The 19,586-nt window shown below is 50.3% G+C and overlaps 7 protein-coding genes across 7 annotated transcripts; 5 read left to right on the plus strand and 2 right to left on the minus strand.

Moving 5' to 3' along the window:
* Positions 1 to 1,412: 1,412 nt before the first annotated feature.
* On the plus strand, positions 1,413 to 5,109 carry PFICI_07078 (uncharacterized protein; the record flags this gene model as incomplete). The annotated part of the gene is made up of 2 exons (XM_007835659.1): positions 1,413 to 1,491; positions 1,586 to 5,109. 2 exons carry the CDS (start codon positions 1,413 to 1,415, stop codon positions 5,107 to 5,109), a joined length of 3,603 nt encoding a protein of 1,200 aa, XP_007833850.1.
* A 490-nt stretch (positions 5,110 to 5,599) lies between these two features.
* Positions 5,600 to 6,390, minus strand: PFICI_07079 (uncharacterized protein; the record flags this gene model as incomplete). Its single annotated transcript, XM_007835660.1, has 2 exons — positions 5,600 to 6,104; positions 6,182 to 6,390. The coding sequence occupies 2 exons, from the start codon at positions 6,388 to 6,390 to the stop codon at positions 5,600 to 5,602; spliced, it is 714 nt and encodes a 237-aa protein (XP_007833851.1).
* Positions 6,391 to 8,285: 1,895 nt separating this feature from the next.
* PFICI_07080 (uncharacterized protein) lies at positions 8,286 to 9,803 on the plus strand (the record flags this gene model as incomplete). Its single annotated transcript, XM_007835661.1, has 2 exons — positions 8,286 to 8,501; positions 8,571 to 9,803. The coding sequence occupies 2 exons, from the start codon at positions 8,286 to 8,288 to the stop codon at positions 9,801 to 9,803; spliced, it is 1,449 nt and encodes a 482-aa protein (XP_007833852.1).
* A 1,174-nt stretch (positions 9,804 to 10,977) lies between these two features.
* PFICI_07081 (SUMO-conjugating enzyme ubc9) lies at positions 10,978 to 11,690 on the plus strand (the record flags this gene model as incomplete). Its single annotated transcript, XM_007835662.1, has 4 exons — positions 10,978 to 11,012; positions 11,102 to 11,262; positions 11,323 to 11,346; positions 11,440 to 11,690. The coding sequence occupies 4 exons, from the start codon at positions 10,978 to 10,980 to the stop codon at positions 11,688 to 11,690; spliced, it is 471 nt and encodes a 156-aa protein (XP_007833853.1).
* Positions 11,691 to 13,080: 1,390 nt separating this feature from the next.
* On the plus strand, positions 13,081 to 15,379 carry PFICI_07082 (Asparagine synthetase; the record flags this gene model as incomplete). Its single annotated transcript, XM_007835663.1, has 7 exons — positions 13,081 to 13,106; positions 13,290 to 13,340; positions 13,407 to 13,432; positions 13,514 to 13,540; positions 13,609 to 13,644; positions 13,731 to 14,878; positions 14,948 to 15,379. 7 exons carry the CDS (start codon positions 13,081 to 13,083, stop codon positions 15,377 to 15,379), a joined length of 1,746 nt encoding a protein of 581 aa, XP_007833854.1.
* Positions 15,380 to 16,432: 1,053 nt separating this feature from the next.
* PFICI_07083 (Mitochondrial outer membrane protein porin) lies at positions 16,433 to 17,958 on the plus strand (the record flags this gene model as incomplete). Its single annotated transcript, XM_007835664.1, has 4 exons — positions 16,433 to 16,477; positions 16,713 to 16,835; positions 16,996 to 17,748; positions 17,809 to 17,958. The coding sequence occupies 4 exons, from the start codon at positions 16,433 to 16,435 to the stop codon at positions 17,956 to 17,958; spliced, it is 1,071 nt and encodes a 356-aa protein (XP_007833855.1).
* Positions 17,959 to 18,312: 354 nt separating this feature from the next.
* PFICI_07084 (uncharacterized protein) lies at positions 18,313 to 19,345 on the minus strand (the record flags this gene model as incomplete). The annotated part of the gene is made up of 2 exons (XM_007835665.1): positions 18,313 to 19,033; positions 19,143 to 19,345. 2 exons carry the CDS (start codon positions 19,343 to 19,345, stop codon positions 18,313 to 18,315), a joined length of 924 nt encoding a protein of 307 aa, XP_007833856.1.
* Between the last annotated feature and the right edge of the window lie 241 nt (positions 19,346 to 19,586).

Below are 19,586 nucleotides of genomic sequence, written 5' to 3' on the forward strand. Positions count from 1 at the left end.
TTGGCGGTGCATTGGCTACCGGCGTCGTCGTCAGCATCGTCGTGGTATCCGTGATAGGAGGACTTATACTGGCGTCGGCGCTGTACTGGAGGAAGCTCGCACACAAAATCGCACCACACAAGTTCCAGACACCAGACTCGGAGAAGCCGTGGCCGAAACCACCAACAAAATCACTCGACGATGACTCCTCCTCTTCCAATCAGTCATCAGCCTCTTCCACGCCAGCCTCTTCCCGCTCAAATTCACTGCGGAAAAGCGACCCCGTCATCTGCAAGGAACTCAAACCATTAAAACGCCAAAGCACGGCCATGACGATACCGCCATTGACATTCGACAAACCCTTTACAGAAAAAGAAATGTAAAGGTCAAACAAAAGCTCATTCAGACATATTGCATTTGGTAGCGTTGCGCATTTACAATAAAGGAAAAGGATTGTTACGCCTCAACTTTTGAATAATCTTGGATATGCCTAAAGGTGTTTTCGATGCTGACCCAAGTTTCTGCTTGGGATCCATGATCTTGGATTAACATGACTATAAAACACCTACATTACCTAGACCATGGGCTAGGTTAGTGCGGCTCTGCTGGCAATGGTGGTGGGTAGCATTGAATATCCGCCTTGCATCCAGCTGGACTACTGAGACATGCCACTCACTATTAGATTTGACATTCGACCAAGGTAACCTTAGGTCAGTATCTAGGTTGTTGCACGTGGCAAGAAAGATCTTGACCAAAGCTCGCATAGGTCTCAACCAGTGATGAACTTTGAAGTGAAACCTTAGGAATGACGGCGCAACCTTGAGATCAACCAAGCTGATTGCATCATAGTGAAAGCAAGGGAGGAAGGTTGTCGCGTCGCGGTTGTAAGCGCGCCTTCTCCTCTCCTACCGCGACTGTACCAAAGAATGCAACGTAAACATCAACGAAATGCATTCGATTTCCAGAAGAGACACTTCACCTGTAAATGAAACCGAATTCCTATGCCTACGACCAAATCTACTTTATAATACTTACTTGAAATTCTTCCAAGTCTTCCTGTATAACGTAGCATCGGAAATGCGGGGATAGAGTGGAAAGCACCAATAGCGAGCCCAGCGCATCCGAGGATGACATCTAGCGTGGCAAGATTCAGCACTAATTGCTCTGCAAAGCATTCTGTTCTATTTGCCCTGATTTTAATCTATCCTTTTTTATCTTCCTCGTTTATTTCCCATCGTAATCACAGGTGACTTCAAATGATTTGGAAAAAGGCTAGAATGCGCCAATCACTACGAACCTGACGTTAGGTCGTGGCTGAGCTTATTCGTGCTCGTCAAAGAAGCGCTTGCTACAAAATCTGCAGTTGCCCATCAGTGGTTGCGCGATTGTTCCTTTGGCTTTGAAACCACAATCAATCTAGGAGGGAAGGCACAATGGTCAAGCCCAGGGATTACATCAAGCGGGAGCCTCTTGACGAGCTGCCACCACAAAATGTCACCACAATTGACAGAGGTATGCACGCATATAGATTAATTATCCTTAGGCATCAATTTTAACAATCCTCTTATTTCAATCGGCTGACGTATTGCCTTCGTTGCCTCTCCAGCCCTTGTCAAACCGACACGGGAAGATAGCGGTTCCTCTTCACCACTCGGGTCGACTCCGACTTCCGCACGTGAACGACAGCTTCAGCCTGACGGTCGCCAGCGGCAGGATCATTGCCGCATCAAGGAAGAGAACGGAAGAACGCAGCAAGTGCGACAGGGAGGGAATGCGACGCCGGTCAAGATGGAATCGGGGACGCAGGCACTGAACAGTCGCGCTCCCTTTCAATCTCGGATCAAGTCTGAGCCCAACACACCACACATCAAGTCTGAGCCTTCCTCTTCGAGAGCGACAACTACTCGCAGCGCTCCCAGGGCAGCGCCTGCCTGCCTAAATTGCAGAGCCAAGATCAAAATTAGATGCGATAAATGTCAGGCTGCTGGCTATTGTAGACAATCTTGCCTAGAAGCAGATGCGCAAAGGCACTTTGACTTTTGCGTCGGCGGTGTATACGAGGGGCAACAGGACCTAGGACCCGACGTTTGGCTTGCGTCTCGGTCAACTAGTCCCGAGCCCGCTGCTACAGCATCTACACAGAAACGGTCCTGTCTCAACTGTAGCAGCAGCTCGAAACTTCTGTCACCCTGCAGTTGCTGTTTTCGAGTCTTCTATTGCTCTTTGCACTGCGAGCAAATTGATCGACCACGGCATCGCGCCTCCATCGCAGGAGGCGTATCTGATCCTGGGGCCGGAACCAACAACACCCATAGGGATGTTAGGAGCAGCAATCTTGGTTCTGAAAGGGAAACCGACGAGTCATCGTCTATCGAACCAGACTATGACGGCGCCGGGCTGGTCGTGAACTCAGACATTGGCTTAGAACACGACACAGGCCAGTCAGGGCTCCAGCCATGGACTAACAATCCGGACACTGTAAGGCTCATTGAGCATCTGGCGAGTTTGCCCGATATTGATGTTCCACCGGCCGGTCGACAGAGAACCCCTCATGCTTTAGCTTGCGAGCTCCAGCCACATCAGAAGGTCGGCCTGACCTGGTTGATGAGACAGGAGAAGAGTATTCATAGAGGTGGCATACTTGCAGACACCATGGGTTTGGGGAAAACCATTCAAGCTCTGGCACTGATACTAGCACATCCATCCAAGGACCAAGCTCACAAGACTACCTTGATAGTCGCGCCAGTGTCCTTGCAAAGGCAGTGGAAGACCGAAATCGAAGACAAGATCAGGCCAGGTCACAAACTCAAAACCATCATTATCGACGGACGCAAGAGAAAAACTGTCACCATGGCCAGCTTGCTTTCTCATGACATTGTGCTGACCTCGTACGGTACCATCCTCTCCGAATACAGTCCACGGAAAGGCGCAAGTAACAAGAAATTGATCACCGCAGCATTGTACCATCGCATTATTCTTGATGAAGCTCACAATATCAAGAACGACAGGTCAAGGACATCTGAGGCTATCACTTCTCTGCGGGCTCGCTACAAGCTATGCTTGACAGCTACACCGCTCATGAACAATGTCCGAGAACTCTACTCCCTTGTCAGGTTTCTGCGAATTTCCCCATACGATGAATGGGCCGAATTCAACCAAACCTTTGTCAAGCCAACGAGCAGCAGATCTGACTTTGAGCGTCAGCCGGCTATGCGAGCCCTGCATACTTTCCTACAATCAATACTTCTACAGCGGACGGCCAATAGTCGCATCGATGGCCATCCAGTTTTACGTCTGCCGCCCCTCATCCATGAAACATCGACCATGGAGTTTGACGATGACCAGAGACGAGATTATAGTGCTGTAGAGCAGCGGATGCGAGACAAGTTCCAGGGCTACGTTGAGTCCAACACAGTACTGAAAAACTACTGCAATGTTTTGGTGATGATCCTTCGGCTACGTCAATTCTGCTGTCATCCACAGCTGATCACAGACCATGGTATACCAGATGGTATAAGGCTCAAGCCACGAGAAATGATCACGCTGGCGCTCAAACTGGATGAAGCGGTTGTTGAGTCGATCAAACAGCTGGAGGCTCTCCAGTGTTCGCTTTGCAATCAGACAACGGAAAACCCAGTCATCATCCATCCTTGTGGACACTTCTTGTGCAGTGTATGCTTTACTGGTTACGTGTATGTTCAAGAAGCGGCACAGATCGCTGATGACGGTGAGGATGAAGACTACCCCTTATGCCCGTCGAACAGCTGTGGCGAGATCGTCGATCCACGCAAAGTTCTGTGTTACAGTCACTTCTTGACAGCGTACGGCTTGGATAATGAAGGAGGCGCTGACGAGGAGCTCGCTGAGGAGTATTTGTCCACTGAAATGTCAGATGATTCAGAAGTCGATGAGCATGGCAATGTCAGAGGATTTGTGGCATCCGATGAAGACGAATCCTCCGCTAGCGAAGAAGAGAGCCACCTGGATAATTTAGCACAAGCCGGCCCCTCTGTCAGTCTCGAGCCTATAGAATCGATCAACTCTGATTCCGATTCCGACGAGTCCCTTCCAGAACTAGGGGTTCTGTTGCGGCGCACGAGTCCCGGCGCCTTGCCTTTTAGAAAACGTGCGAGGTCAAGCATGGGAAACTCAAGAGCCAACACAGAGGCAGAGAACAGTGCGGATATATTCGCAAAGCGGAACAACTTCTTGGACCGCCACATGGAGACTCTATCCGCCGCAAAATCAAAGAAATCAAAGACAAGTGGCTCCAATGGAAGCCATAGTTTCACATCACAGCGCCAAAAATCCTCCCGTTTTGGATACTCCGACGACGAAAGCCTTGATGAGACCGAGGAATCATCGCGGAAACGAAAAAGGTCTCATGGTAAAGGCATTGCTCGGGGAGAAGAGCCAGCAAGTCGACGACTCACAGCTTCCAACAACAACAAAGGAAAGAAGACCTTTGTTTCTCTTGCTGATCTGAAAGCTGAGAGCAATAAGAATGCTGCAGCAAAAGAAAAGTACCTGGCCAAACTGAATCAGGAGTACGAACCGAGCGTCAAGACTGAGGAAGTTATGAGAATTCTTGGCGATATTACAAAGAATAAACCAGGCGAGAAAACGTTGGTTTTCAGCGTTTTCACGTCATTCCTGGACATCCTCGAGAAGCCTATGCGAGACGAGAGGTATAATTTCCGCCGCTATGATGGTTCCATGGCCCGTCGGGCTCGCGAGGTCGCTGTACACGACTTTATGAAAAGACCAGAGGTCAAGGTTATGTTGATTGGCCTCCGGGCAGGCAACGCAGGCTTGAATCTCCAGGCAGCAAGCAATGTGATCATCCTCGACCCCTTTTGGAACCCATCTATTGAGGACCAAGCCGTTGGCCGTGCCCATCGATTTCCGCAAAACAAGCCAGTGACTGTCTACAGGGTCTTGATCAACGAGACGATCGAGGACCGCATTCTTCAGCTTCAAGAAGTCAAACGCGAATTGGTCGGCCAGGTTCTCGACAACCAGGCTGCCGGAAGCATGAGTCGTCTCTCTATCAGAGAGCTTGCAAGCCTTTTTGGCTTGAGCCTTCCTCAACGATCTCGACGAGGATTGGCAGGCCCGTTGGATGGCTAGGAAATTTATGGTGAGAGGCTTAGTATGAGAATGGAGCCTATAGCGATTATGGGACTGCTTTTGCTTTTCTACCGTTAACAGATACCCGTTGCTCTTTACATGCATTCCTTCTGGATGGAATGCAATATTGGTTTTGATGGCATTGCTTGGGCCCATTTCTGCAGTATCGAGGGGGGAAGGGCTATATGTAGTGCAGCGTCCATACGCAACGCGGCCCTTTATATTGAGACCTTATCAACCTGTCTTTAGTTTATTGTGCTTCTTTATATGGGTTGAAATGTGTGGTTCCTCGACAAATAGACCCCTGCCGAAGGAAACATGGCCAAGAGGGATGAAGTTGAATGAGCACTGGAGAAGCTCTACAGGTTGACTTTTGTGTCATAATTCCATCAACCATAAGCCGTGGAGGTTAAGTAGTCATTGGGCTCTTCATTCACACGGCGCTCGCAGAATTTTCCTTGCATTAAATCTCTTTCTGGTCGACGTAAGGCTACTTGTCAATGGCGCCGTACTGAACTCCTTCTTCCCGTCGCGCAAGAATGGAGCTTATGATGGGCAGTGCCGTCCCTAGAAACAGAAAGACCGAGGCTGCCACCAGAGCAGCCATGCCATAATCGAATTGACCAGTCGTCATGCCGTCATCCTCCCCGAGGGCCAACTGGATGTCGTGAAATGCCGTAAATGCGCAAACGGTACTCACCACCGTCATGGCAAACGTGACACACGCAATGACGGCTATAGTCACCGTCTTTCTGATGCTCGGCCGCCAAAGGGACCAGAGCCCGAGACCCAAGCCTCCGGCGCACGCCAGGGTGGCAATGGGGAGCAGCACGAGGATGCTGGTTAGTTGCGAGGTTTTGTGCGCGACCTCGTCGTCTATGGGGCTCACGCGGTACCCGTAAATATCATTCACGTCGCTGGACGCATCGTAGCCGACGCTGCGTTTTGTGCAAATGGCAAAGCCCGGCTTGAGAGCCCTGCCTTTTGTTGTGGTGCTGTTTGGCAGGTTTCAGTCACTTTCGACATTTGAGAGTAAGGGGAGAAAGGAAAGTTTTATTCTTCTTCTTCTTACAAGTCGGCGCCGACCTCGACGCAATAGCCAAAAGTTCCATAACTTACTGTCGGCCAGGCCCCGTTGTAGAGTGCAGGGTCCGTGGTTCTGACAGTGAAGATGGCGAGGCGCACAAAGGTTGGGGCCGTGAAATCGACCAGGCCGAGCAGAGCCAACGAGACTACGAGAGCCACGTTGGCCAGGTGCTTGGCAATAATCGATGATCTCATGTTTCTTTTATAATTTTTATTTCATTTGTGTGATGGGAACCGTCCGAAATAGCCACACTGCGTGTAGTAGCAGTATCGAGATCATATCGCTTTGGGGAGGCAGCCAAGCCGGGAGTGCTTTTTTTTCTTCTGGCAGTGGGAAACAATGAACGGCAGTTGAAAATACACCACTTGATAAAGGAGAATGTCGATTATTTTAGTGAGGTGGCCTGGGCGCCGCCACATAATAATGGAGCGAGATCCAGGGACCTTGCCGCTGTCCCGGGACGCAAAAAAAGCGACGGTAGAACGAGATCGGAAAAGTGGCCGATGTGTACAGATTACAATCCACTTTGTTTTTACAAGGGGGTGGAGAGAGTTCGCAACGCAGCATGTCCAACGACAGGAAGAATCAAGTTTGCGTGTGTGATCCGGGCTATGTTATGCTTACTTCTTTTTATACGAGACAACAATAGCCCTGGGGGGAAAGAAAGGAAAAAAGGATCACGAGTAATTGCACAGCCCGATTACTACCCCCAGTACCATGTGTATATTTGGAATCGCTCTTGCAACTCGAGCTGGCGCTGGATTGGATCGCTGGTATCACTAGATCGGCACTAAATACATGTGTGCTTGCTAGGTATCTAGGTAGAAAGCTGGTGATATGATGGCCCTATTCGAGTGTATTTGGTTCCATCTTAAAGGTATTGTAGAAACAATCAATTAGTGCTGACTGTATTGTTTCTTAAGACCGAGAGCCGGTTTCTTTTCATGCCGTCAAATTCAAGGTATTTACAGACAAGATGATTTATTTACGTTTGAGAAAGTCCATGACGCGTTGTCTTTGAACTTCTGCGTCAAGCCTGGATTAATGCTGCCCAATGTAAGTCTTCTGGGAATGTTTTCGCCACATGAAGCTGGTATCATAATCTAGTAACCAGTCGGTGTTTTGTTGGTGTACGTTGTAGAGTAGAGTAAAGTTTTCGCTTACCGCCCGAAGCGACAGCGATTTGATTGTTGCACAAGTACTATAGACACCTCTGGTTTGATCAGAGCGAATAAACGTCTTTTCGTATATATAATGAATTGGATATGCTTTTATGATAAATGGACTACATATTTTCGCTTCCAGAGTGACACGCAAGTGGAAACATGGTCTATTTTTTTTTTGCGGTTTGTGTCGCATCAACAGACGTTCCGAGTACAGGGTATAAGTAAGGTATAATAGCAATAGTTGCACAAAACGAGAAAAAAGAAAGTTGATGTTTCTATAATTATAGTGTAGTGATTGTCCGAGTAGCTATATACTTGTAGCTCGCGTAACATCATAAATGAGGAGTAGTATGATGGCCCAGTCGCCAAATTATAATGTCAGATACAATGCCAAGACAAAACAATACCAACTAGGATCTGGAGTTGGACATACAATTGATTGGTTCGGCTGTCTCTCTTGGGTCGCATTGCAGCAATGCACAGCGACTCTCTTACAGAAATGAGTGCAGCAGCTTTCGTTCGCAATGTATTTCCATTGAAGGTTTTGCGCGTACTTCTCATACCTGAAAGCTGTATGTAACTTGAGAATTCCGTATTCATATCTAATTCCAAATGACCTATATCTAGAATCACCAAATATAAAGAATCAACAGCTGCCAATACGCAATTGCGTATACGCCCATCAGTCTTGACATGGCACTGGGAGAGACCTGGAGGGATAAATTAATCATATCATGACAGCTCATTAGAACGCAACCCCATCCAGTCACACCATGACAGGGCGGGGAGGCTCGTCAGCCCATACTAATCGCATAAAAAGGTCACACTTCCTACGGCAATTGTCTACTCTCATTTCACTCCTACTTGCGATCTTGCTTTTGCATCATATCAGGAGTCTCCGCCGTTGCACTCCAATGTTCAAGATGCACACCCCATACGGTCTATACGTGGTTGTTTTGTCATTTTTCGTACAGATCCAGCATGTGGCATCCGTGACCAGCTCCGGAAATGCAACATATGCTATCATTGAGAAGGATGTGGTGATAATTGGTGGCGGCGCCTCAGGAGCACATGCAGCAGTCCGGTTACGAGAAGACTATGGCAAGAGTATAGTTATTGTTGAAAAGCAAGAGGACTTGGTAAAATCAATCATGGATCCATATCTTGTGCGCAGAATGTCCAGCTAACTGCTTACCCCTCCTGCCAAGGGTGGCCATGTCGAGACTTATATCGACCCAGTATCTGGGAATCCTTACGACTATGGTGTAAACTCCTACACCGAGTATGGCGGTGCCGAAGAATTCTTTACGCGATTCAATATTTCGCTTCAGACGCCAGTCCGGCCCACCTTGACGACGACATATGCCGACTTTCAGACAGGAGAGGTTCTAGACGGCTATGAAGCGCCGCCGTCTGCCAATGTGACAGCAGGCCTGCAAAAGTACTTGGAGATATGCGAGCAGTATGAGGACCTTATTCTGCCCTCATATGTGAATTTTCCAGAGACCAATGCGCCCGAAGATCTGCTTCTATCTTTTGGCGAATTTGTCACAAAATATGGGCTCGAAGCAATTGTGCCGCGAGTCTTTCAGGTCACTGGGCTGGGACTCGGGAACATCGTTGATGAACTCACCTTGTACGTGATGCAAGCATTCGGTGCCCCTATAGTACGAACATTTCTGGGCCAGAAAAACTCATGGGTGCCCACTACAAAGAGGAACCAAGACTTGTACGACAATATCGCCGCACTGTTGGGCAACGACGTGCTCTTTCGCAGCACTGTCGTAGAGTCTCAAAGGACCAACGACAGCGTCCAAGTTCTTGTCCAGGATAGCGAGGGTAAGAAGACATTAATCAAGGCAAAGCGGCTCTTGATATCTTCTTCGCCCACGGCAGAGAACTTGGCTACTTTTGATCTCGATCAAACCGAGCAAGACATCTTTGCCACATGGGGTATTGGCGCAGTGTTTGCCGGTATCGCCAATCATCCCTCTCTTCCGGTGAACTACTCGATTGTCAACTACCCAAGTTCGGTCGTCCCTGACAATTGGCTCGAGCTGCCTCAAACACCATTTATAGGGCGTTTTGAGTATCTAGGTGACTCGAACTTCCGGGTATTGGCGACAGGAACGGATCATTACGATGAGAAACAAGCGCAAGCTCTGGCACAGGCGGCATTTGAGAAGTTGGCTGCCGCCGGAACCGTGGCGGATACCCAAAGTCAGCCTCTGGAATTTCCTGCATTTGCGGCGCACATTGGTATTCACCCTCACGTTCCAGTCGAAAAGTTGCAGTCGGGCTTTTACAAACAGCTGTATGCGCTCCAGGGACGTCGATCCACCTTCTATACTGGTGGTGCTTGGGCGGCTGATTTCACCACCATTTTGTGGGAGTATAACAATCAGTATTTGCTACCAAAGCTGCTGGAGAGTTTTGTGTGAGTATAGCCACTCGCGGAGGATCAAGACGCGGATCATACAACTTTCCAAAGCAGTTATAATGAGAATGGGGTCGAGTCAGGTGTTCAGCTTTGCCATATTCGAGAGTCCAAGAACCACATTCAGAAATCTGCATGATAATCAATGCCTAGACAGTATATCCAGTAAGCATGATTATTATATTGTTCACAAGATGGTGCTAGGGAATCGTATCGCTTGATGGGAGCATAATGTAGGTACTTTCATTGATAATATAATGTCTGAATGCAGTAATCCCCAGTACCAGCATGGTTTCTGTTAGGGTTTATCTTACAGCGACTGGGTTCTGGAATGATTCCGATTGCATACAAACCTTAGGCATGCTCTCTTAGAGATGGGTTCGGATAAAGTCTTTATCTTGTTGAATCACAATTTGACTTTAATACTGCTCTGGCACATTTAGGTGGTTAGCTATGTACAGTTAATGGGGAGGGACTCTGAAAACTGGATGATCGAATGATGAAATATGTATCAGGGACCCCCTGTCCCTTCCCGCCCTCCACAACGGACAGGGCAGCAGGGACTGGCTTTAGCGCGCTTTCCCCGAAAAATCCGGCCCTGAACTTACCTGTAGCGCTGCCTAACGGAAACATAAAATTTGGGCGTGGCAGCTAGGACCTCCCCTAAGTGGCCCGGCGATTACACCCGTGAGCCACCGTACCTTCTTTGGTGTCCACCATTGCGCCAAAACGCAGCTCCAGTTTGTGGGCAACGCGCCGTTTATCCTGGGTGAATCGTGAAAAGCTTCTCGCCGTCGAACGCCTCTGTGAAGTTCTTCACTCATCCAGTATAACGGACCAAAGGCCAGTACAAAAACAAGAACAGTCACCTCTTTCCTTCTTTCTCTGTCCGACTCTTTGTCCTGCCGCCCCTTCGCTTGCTGCGGAAATCTTGACGTGACTGAGATTAGTAGTCAGTCCCGAACGTCTAGACAAACTGCATCCCACCTTATTACCCAAGCTCACCCAGAAGTTTCCACGAGAGCCTGTGAATCTGCGCCCAGCTTTGGGATTGGTCAACCTCATAACTCAGCCTCGTCGCCTTCGTTCTTTTTATATTTCCCCCATTCTTTCCCCAGCTTGACCCGCCGACAACAACAACATCTCGCAAAGCTTTTACATTCCAACAAGCAGTCATCATGGCTCTCTGCAATATGCGCCTCGCCGAGGAGAGGTATGTCCATGTCGCGAGTTGTGCGCAACTCTTTCTTGCCGGTTCACGATTTGCGCTGCGTACATAATTACTAACATGCGACACTCTAGGAAGCAATGGCGAAAGGATCACCCTTTCGGCTTCTGGGCCCGACCTGTCAAGCGGGCAGATGGCGTCATGGATTTGAAGACATGGGAGTGCGGCATCCCGGGCAAGGAGAAGACCATGTGGGAGGGTGGCCTGTTCAAGATGACCATGACTTTCCCCGATGGTAAGTCATAGGGCGTTGCCTCTGATTATGGTCCTCGGTGCTGATTGATTTCCTGTCCAGAATACCCCACGAAGCCTCCCAAGTGTAAGTTCCTACCCTATTCCAACATTCCCATGCGCACACGTTTGCGCGCAGTCGCCAGTCACGAGAGCTAATGTGTTATTGTCTCTTCCACAGGCAAGTTCACACCTCCCTTGTTCCACCCGAACGTCTACCCGTCCGGCACCGTCTGCCTATCGATTCTGAACGAAGAGGAGGGCTGGAAGCCGGCCATCACGGTGAAGCAGATTGCGCTCGGCGTCCAGGATCTTCTTGACAACCCCAACCCCGAGTCGCCTGCACAAGCCGAGGCCTACAATCTGTTTAAGAAGGACAAGGTGGAATACGAACGACGTGTCAGACGCGTTGTCAGAGAGAATGCGCCCTAAATCCGCAGCCAGCTTTTGGCTAGCTAATTTGTCAACATTTTCACGAAGACGCCGGTGGCAAGCGAGATATTTGAGAGCACGAGGACAAAAAATGACATGAGGAAATGGCGTTCAGGAAGGCGTATACCACTTGCGATGGCATCACTGGGTTCTTTTGCAGACAGCATTTCACCATGCTTCATATCTGGACAGACGAGTACTGGTGTTTCCGTGGCTTCATGCATCTCAGTTACGGAACGGAGTCTGGCATAGATGATTTACTTTTCCCTTCGGAAGACTTTGACAATCGGTGACTACTTGAAGATTTCGTTTGCTGGCAAAATTGTGATCACATATCTCTTTGAAGGTGCTCTCTGGCGTACGCGCAATACTGCGAACAGTTTTTCCCACCATTTCTATACGTAAGAGGAGCCGCAAAATGGAAGAACATCTGCCCCACGTTAAGCTTGAGGTCCCGGACCTCGAACATCAGTATCAATTGTATGTGCGTATCGTAGTGCCCCGCGATCTTCAGGCAATGAGTATACTGCCTAGGTATAGATGTATGCGGCAGCAAAATATCACCCCGTCTAAACTGGGAGGCAAGAAGAGAAAAAAGGATAGAATGGCATGATGTCAAACTCTACATGGACATGCTCGACATTGGCTCCCTCAAGGATGTTGGCCAATTCATTGCGTCCCCCCCTCTGGCTCTCGCTCTCTGTCTTTCAAGGTGCGATAAGCATCCGAGGTTGAGGTTTCGCATGCAAACATACGCCCGATATTGGCGGTCAAATCTACCTCGTGCATACGAAAAGAAATTGGAGTACAGGTCCCTTATCAGTGTATGTTCCGTCCGGAACCGCCTATGATACATTAGGTACCGTTGGCCGGCTAGTACCTTAGTCGTTGGCAGGGTCCCAAGTCCAGGTCCCCAACCCAAATCTTTTCCCGTCTCGAAATTGTCAAGCAAAACAGTCAATTCTCTACCCCAATAACCAGTCATCAGCCGAGATCGGCACTGCGAGATATGGGGACCCAAGAGTCCAAGACACCCGCACACGACTGCAAAGGCCGCAATTATGACGGCGTCAGCTAGTTTCAACGGGTCCCAGAATATTCAAAGGGAAAAAAAGAGGTCAAGCTATGAATCACACCTGTTGACTGATGACTGTTTCCCCCAACCCCTGGTCCTGTGCCCTTTTGCTGGATCTAGTTGTCCGCTAAATTTCGAGTAGATCCAGAACTTTTTTTCTCCCATTGACTCGGCTCTTCCTCCCTCCCACCTTTCTGTTCCATACATTGTGGTTCGTAGATTTCGTCACAGAGCTCAGATCCTGTAGGACAATTTTGCTTCTTGTCATTTTTTATTTTCTATTTTTCAAACAAGCTCTCGTTTTAAACCGACAAAATGTGTGGTCTTTTCGGGTGCCATCAGTAAGTTACAAGCAACCAAGCAAAAGCCGTCGAGCGCATTCGGAATCGCCCAATTCTCGCTTGCGCAGTCCGCCGCCCAATTCAGTTTTTTGGAGGGGCAGTTGCGCGACCCCGCCATAATCACATTTACCTGGTTCGCGATTGGAAAAGATCCTCAAAGCTGATTGACTTGCTTGCGCGCAGCCACCCCGACGTGCAGAAATTCAAGCCGACTGCTCTGCGACTGGCAAAGCAGTAAGTGTTCCATCCACTCTTGTATACCATTGGCGATTTTGACTTTGACACTTTTCTGTCTCATAGGATCCGCCACAGAGGCCCCGATTGGAGTGAGTCAACAACATTATACAAAAACCTATATGCGGTCTTGCCGACAAAAGGGACACGCGTTGACAGTTCATGATTTATAGGTGGAAACTTCATTTCCAACAACACAAGTACGTCGAATTATCCTTGCCGCGATACTTTCCCGCGTGACGGTAAAACTAACATGGCGTGAATCTAGTCCTGTGCCATGAGCGTCTCAGCATTGTCGGTGTTGGTAAGTTGGACAGCTTCTTCCATTTATACTCGCATAGCCATGTGCTTGTCTGGCCACCTTTTTTTACTAACGCTCACCTTTTTCAGAGTCTGGTGCTCAGCCGCTCACCAACGAGGATGACACCATCATCCTAGCCGTCAACGGCGAAATTTACAATCACAGACTGATCCGAAAGAACTTGAAGACTCCCTACCACTTCAAGACACATTCGGACTGCGAGGTCATCATTCCTCTGTACATGGAGTATGGCCTCGACGCTCCCAAATACCTGGATGGCATGTTCTCCTTCATGTTGTACGACAAGAAGCTCGACCGGACAATCGCGGCCCGCGATCCCATCGGAATCACCACCTTTTACCAGGGCTGGGACAGCAAGAACGACAACTCGGTATACTTTGCCTCTGAGCTGAAGTGCTTGCACTCTGTCTGCGACAAGATCCGGGCCTTCCCTCCTGGTCATGTCTACGACTCCAAGACTGGCGAGACCCACCGGTATTTCCAACCTTCCTGGTGGGACGGTTCCAAAATCCCGGAGACTCCTTTGGACCTCAAGGCCATCCGCACTTCCCTGGAGAAATCCGTGCGGAAGCGACTCATGGCTGAGGTGCCATATGGTGTCCTCCTGTCTGGTGGTCTTGACTCTTCTCTCGTGGCCTCCATCGCCCAGAGAGAGACTCTGAGAATGAAGGCTCTGGCTCAGGCTCAGGCTGCCCAGAACGGCGAGACCGCAGAGGAAGATGCCGACAAGGGCGAGGGTCTGGTTGGAATCGACGACCACAACGATCTTTCGACCGTCACCTACCTCCCGCAACTCAACTCCTTCTCGATCGGTCTGCCTGGCTCGCCCGATAACGAGGCTGCCCTAAAGGTCGCCAAGTTCCTCGGAACTAAGCACCACGTGATGACCTTTACCATCGAGGACGGTCTCAACGCCCTCTCCGATGTCATCTACCACCTCGAGACCTACGATGTTACCACAATTCGTGCCTCGACGCCCATGTACCTGCTCTCTCGCAAGATCAAGGCTATGGGCATCAAGATGGTGCTCAGTGGCGAGGGAAGTGACGAGATCTTTGGTGGATACTTGTACTTCCACGCCGCCCCTGACAAGAAGGAATTCCACGAGGAGACGGTGCGCCGTGTTAAGAACCTGCACCTGGCAGACTGCCTCCGTGCCAACAAATCGACATCTGCCTGGGGTCTTGAGGCTCGCGTGCCGTTCCTGGACAAGGAGGTAGGATCACAATCCCCTCACCCGACTTCCTGCATGTGTAAGCTTTGCTGACAACCTTTCTACTATTAGTTCCTGGAGACTTGCATGAACATCGACCCTGCCGAGAAGATGATCACCAAGGATCGTATTGAGAAGTACATTCTGCGCAAGGCCTTTGACACCTCGGACGAGCCCGGCGAGGCGCCTTACCTGCCCGATGAGATCCTCTGGAGACAGAAGGAGCAGTTCTCGGACGGTGTCGGATACGGATGGATCGATGCTCTCAAGGACAACGCTGAGATGAACGTGACGGACGAGATGATGAAGAACCCCAAGCCTGAGTGGGGTGACGATATCCCCGACACCAAGGAGGCATACTGGTACCGCACCATGTTCGACGAGCACTTCCCTCCTCACTGCGCCTCCACAGTCATGAGATGGACGCCAACCTGGTCGCAACAGAGCGACCCCAGTGGAAGAGCCATCTCCACCCACCAGGCCAAGTACGACAACGCTGCATAGAGAATATAGAACCAGAGAAATACCTGGTGAAGAGACAATGTTTGGCATAGAAAAGTAGATACCACATCTGGGTTATTTTTTTAAGGCGATGTGGGAGGCTTCTTTTAAGCTGGGAAATCATGAATCAATCAATACCATGAAGACATTCAAATGGAACATAATGAAGGCCTGGAACTGTGTGGATTATGACCGAGTGTCGTTTCAATATGCTCTTCTTGTGTGATTTGGGACGGGATTGTTTATGATCTTTTTTTTTTAAGCTGAAAATAAAGCTTTGTCATGTAGGTGGAAAATGGTGCGAGACTTGGTGGAATAGCCGATGATACATGGTCAATTATGCTTTGTTACCCAAAGTATAGGCAGTCCAGGAATGAGTGACATTATATAAACATCAGACCCCTGTTTGCCATGTGAGCAATATGCATAATTGATCCCAACCAGGCCACAACGCGATAGCTCCTCTGTATACTAGGTAACTCAGGAGAGGAGCACTCGAGTCCATTGCTTATGCTTTCCCCCCCATCAATTCTCCTTCTGCTCTTGTGCTACCCCCAACAGATTGAATGGGCATACATACATGGAGCAATAATGCGTCTCTTCATGGTAACATAGGCAAGACTATGCAGCTTTGGCTAGTCGGCTACCTAGACTGGGAATTCGAAGCAGAAATGCCCATCCTGCATGAATCGACCGCCCTCCCGGTAATTTCCCTTTGGGCCAGCCAGACGCGCTTGATTGGTGCACATGATCGTCGCCTGGACTGCAATTCGCCCTGACAGCCGACAGTTCTGCTGCGGCGGTGGAGTTTCCCTAAGAAAGCCCCCAGACGGCGCTAGACCTAACTGGTAGCTGGAACCCAATCGTCACTTGACAGCGTCCCGACTCGCTGCTACCCGCGGCCGCCAAAGAAAACAAATTTCATCATCCAGAACCGCCAGAAAGTCTCTCTTCGTCTCTGTTGACACCAGATTCTTTTTCTCCCTATTCCATAAACTCGAATTGCCTTTCTCCCAACTCTAATCACATCCCTCCCATCCAAACAACTCGCCCAACATGTCTGTTCCCGCCTTCTCTGACATTTCCAAGTCCGCCAACGACGTGAGTTTTCTATTCTGTCCCGGCCGCCAGCTGCTGCTGCTGCTGCACCATTGAGCTCTAAGCTTGGCCATCCACACCACCCCCAACGGTTTCCTCGCGTCTGGATCTGCAGCAACAGAAATTTCCCGCATGAGGCTATCGCGAAGAACTTTGAGAGATGCAGCAGAGGCTGCATCTATTCTTCATATTTGGCCATCTTTTGTATCAAACTGACAATTCTTAACCTGCCTATTAGTTGTTGAACAAGGACTTCTACCACCTCTCTGCTGGTACCATTGAGGTCAAGAGCAACACTCCCAACAATGTTGCTTTCAAGGTGACTGGAAAGAGCAGCCACGACAAGCACACCTCTGGCGCTGTAAGTTGATCCATTCCCCCAGCGCATGGCCATTAGTCAATTCCGGGATGACTGCAATTGCTTTCCTCTCAATTGACTGATGGCATGCTGCTGCTCTTCCATCATCCCCCTACCGTGATTGAGTCAAAAGGCTGACCATTGCCTCGTCTACTGCATACAGCTGGAGGGAAAGTACTCGGACAAGTCGCTCGGTAAATCACCCACACAAGGATCCTCATCCTCATCATCAAATTCAGTTTCCAGCAAGGACAAGATACCGAGACATAAAAGATCGAGGAAGAAACCGCCCTCGTTCTCGGTCTCGCTTGGGCGCATCATCGTGCCAGGCCCTCGCGACTATCCGCTGAATCTTGCCATCATTCTCAGCAATTCTCATCCAGCGACAGTGCTAACCTCGTTCCACCACTTAGGTCTTACCCTTACCCAGACCTGGAACACTGCCAACGCCCTCGAGTCCAAGGTTGAGCTGGCTGACAGCATCGCCAAGGGCCTGAAGGCTGAGGGTGTCTTCAGCTTCCTGCCCACCAACCAGGCCCGCGGTGCCAAGCTCAACCTGCACTTCAAGCAGAACATCTTCCACGGCCGTGCCTTCTTCGACCTCCTTAAGGGCCCCGTCGCTAACGTCGATGCCGTTGTCGGCCACGAGGGTTTCCTCGCTGGTGCCTCTGCTGGCTTTGACGTCCAGAAGGGTGCTCTCACCGGCTACAGCGCTGCCCTCGGCTACGTTGGCCGTGGCTACACCTCCTCCATCACTGCCACCGACAACCTGAGCACCTTCGCTGCCTCGTACTACCACAAGGTCAACAGCCAGGTTGAGGCTGGTGCCAAGGCTACCTGGAACTCCAAGACTGGCAACGCTGTTGGCCTCGAGGTCGCCAGCAAGTACCGCCTGGACCCCGTCTCTTTCGCCAAGGTTTGTTCTAAAGAAACATGATCCCCCACCACTTCCTTCCTGCTGACAAAGTGAAATCAGGCCAAGATCAACGACCGTGGTGTTGCCGCTGTCGCCTACAACGTCCTCCTCCGCCCTGGTGTCACCCTGGGTCTCGGTGGCTCTTTCGACACCCAGAAGCTTGACCAGGCCACCCACAAGGTTGGTGTCAGCTTCACCTTTGAGGGTTAAATTGGATGGGATGAATGATGTTACGAGTTTCGAGAAAGGGGCTTTTTTCATGGAGTCTGGGGAGCTAGACAGTACCTGGGCACAAGTCGGCAATACCCCCTTTTGTAAACCTCCCATATGTGTATCACATAAAGCATGTTAGATCTGCATTCTGGCGAAAAAATATTTCCTCTCGAATGTAGATTAGACCGTTCCAAAGAGGCATTGTATTCATCTGCGGCGCGCAATGAGGTTCTGGTGATTATGACGATTCATCTTGATTATGCAACTGTGTTTATGATAAACTGGTCAAATCCATTGGGTATCCTCAAATACGTATGCTGCAAAATGTGTGCCCTAACAGGTAGCTAATTCTCATGACCTTGCGGTCCCTTTCTTCTTTCCTCGATCTGCCCAGGACCGACTGAAGAAGTAAGGCCCCATAAAACTGATCAACAGCACTCCGCCAATGACGAAAAACATGCCTGTTGGGCCTCTGTCGGTTTCTATCTCAATGCGATCCCGGCCACCCATCCGCAGGCGCCAGCTGCGCGTTCGATGTTCTTCGGTGTTGCGCTGCGTCTTCTCGTGACTCTCGCGGTCAAAATGCGGCACATCGCCTCGGTGGCCAAATGGGTCCTGTCCCGGACCCATGCCCCCGGCACCAAAGCCGAAGCCGGCGCTGCCAGCATTCTCGTTGATCCAGGAGCCATCATTGTGATGGTCCCGGGTACGCCCCTTGCCAGATGACGCACCACCGGTGCTCTCCTCCTGGGCGGCGCTGCGCTTGGCCTCGTGGGCGCCCCAGCCGCCGCTGCGATAGAAGCTCGGGGGCGGGCCCCGGAACGCGGTACGGCGACGCGACAGGCCGGTGGCGGGTCGGCCGCCGGCCGGGTTGGTCGAGGAAAAGGAGCCGCTGGGATGGCCTGCCGAGACGCCGCGGTGCAGGCCCAAGACGTCGCGGTCGTACTTGGCGCGCTTTTCTTGCGAGGACAGCGTGCCGTAGGCCTCGGAGATGCGCATGAAGCGCTTCGAGGAGCTTGGGTCGGCTCGGTTGAGGTCCGGGTGGTGGGTCTTGGAGAGGCTGTAGAAGGATCTGTTTGTTTGGGCGGGACGTATCAGCGTGGGGTTTCCTTTCTACAAATATACTTGGCCGGGTTGCGTTTGGGGCATTGAGTCTAGGAGGAGTAAAGGGAAAAACGTACTTTTTGATCTCGGCCGGGGAGGCGCCGGGCGCGAGGTTCAAGGTCTCGTAATGATTCCTCGAACTGTCAATTGCGGCCGCATCATGGCGGAGGTGCGAGGTCGTGTGGAAGCCCTGCTTCTGATGATGTTGCCGGGAGGTGGAAGAACGGTTGAGGAGGGCCAGGCGAACGCCCGTGGGGAGGGAAGAGCAGCGGACTGGCATCCCTCATCCCGAATGGCTAGCTCATGCGTGATTGGTTTCTTTCTTTTCAGTGAGAGCGAGTTCCCATGCCTTCTTCAATTCCTCGCGAAATAATGGGAGCGGCGGCTAATTTGTATATAAAGGGATTGAGGATGAGGCTAGAACAGAGGATGCGCAAGCTAGGTGACAATCTATGATTTCGATATCGGATCTGGCCTGCGGCCGGCGTTGGTGACGACATCACATAGATTATCTACGATAG

Source organism: Pestalotiopsis fici, assembly GCF_000516985.1.
Source record: "Pestalotiopsis fici W106-1 unplaced genomic scaffold PFICI_Scf_4, whole genome shotgun sequence".
In the NCBI taxonomy this organism is placed as follows: Eukaryota; Fungi; Ascomycota; class Sordariomycetes; order Amphisphaeriales; family Sporocadaceae; genus Pestalotiopsis; species Pestalotiopsis fici.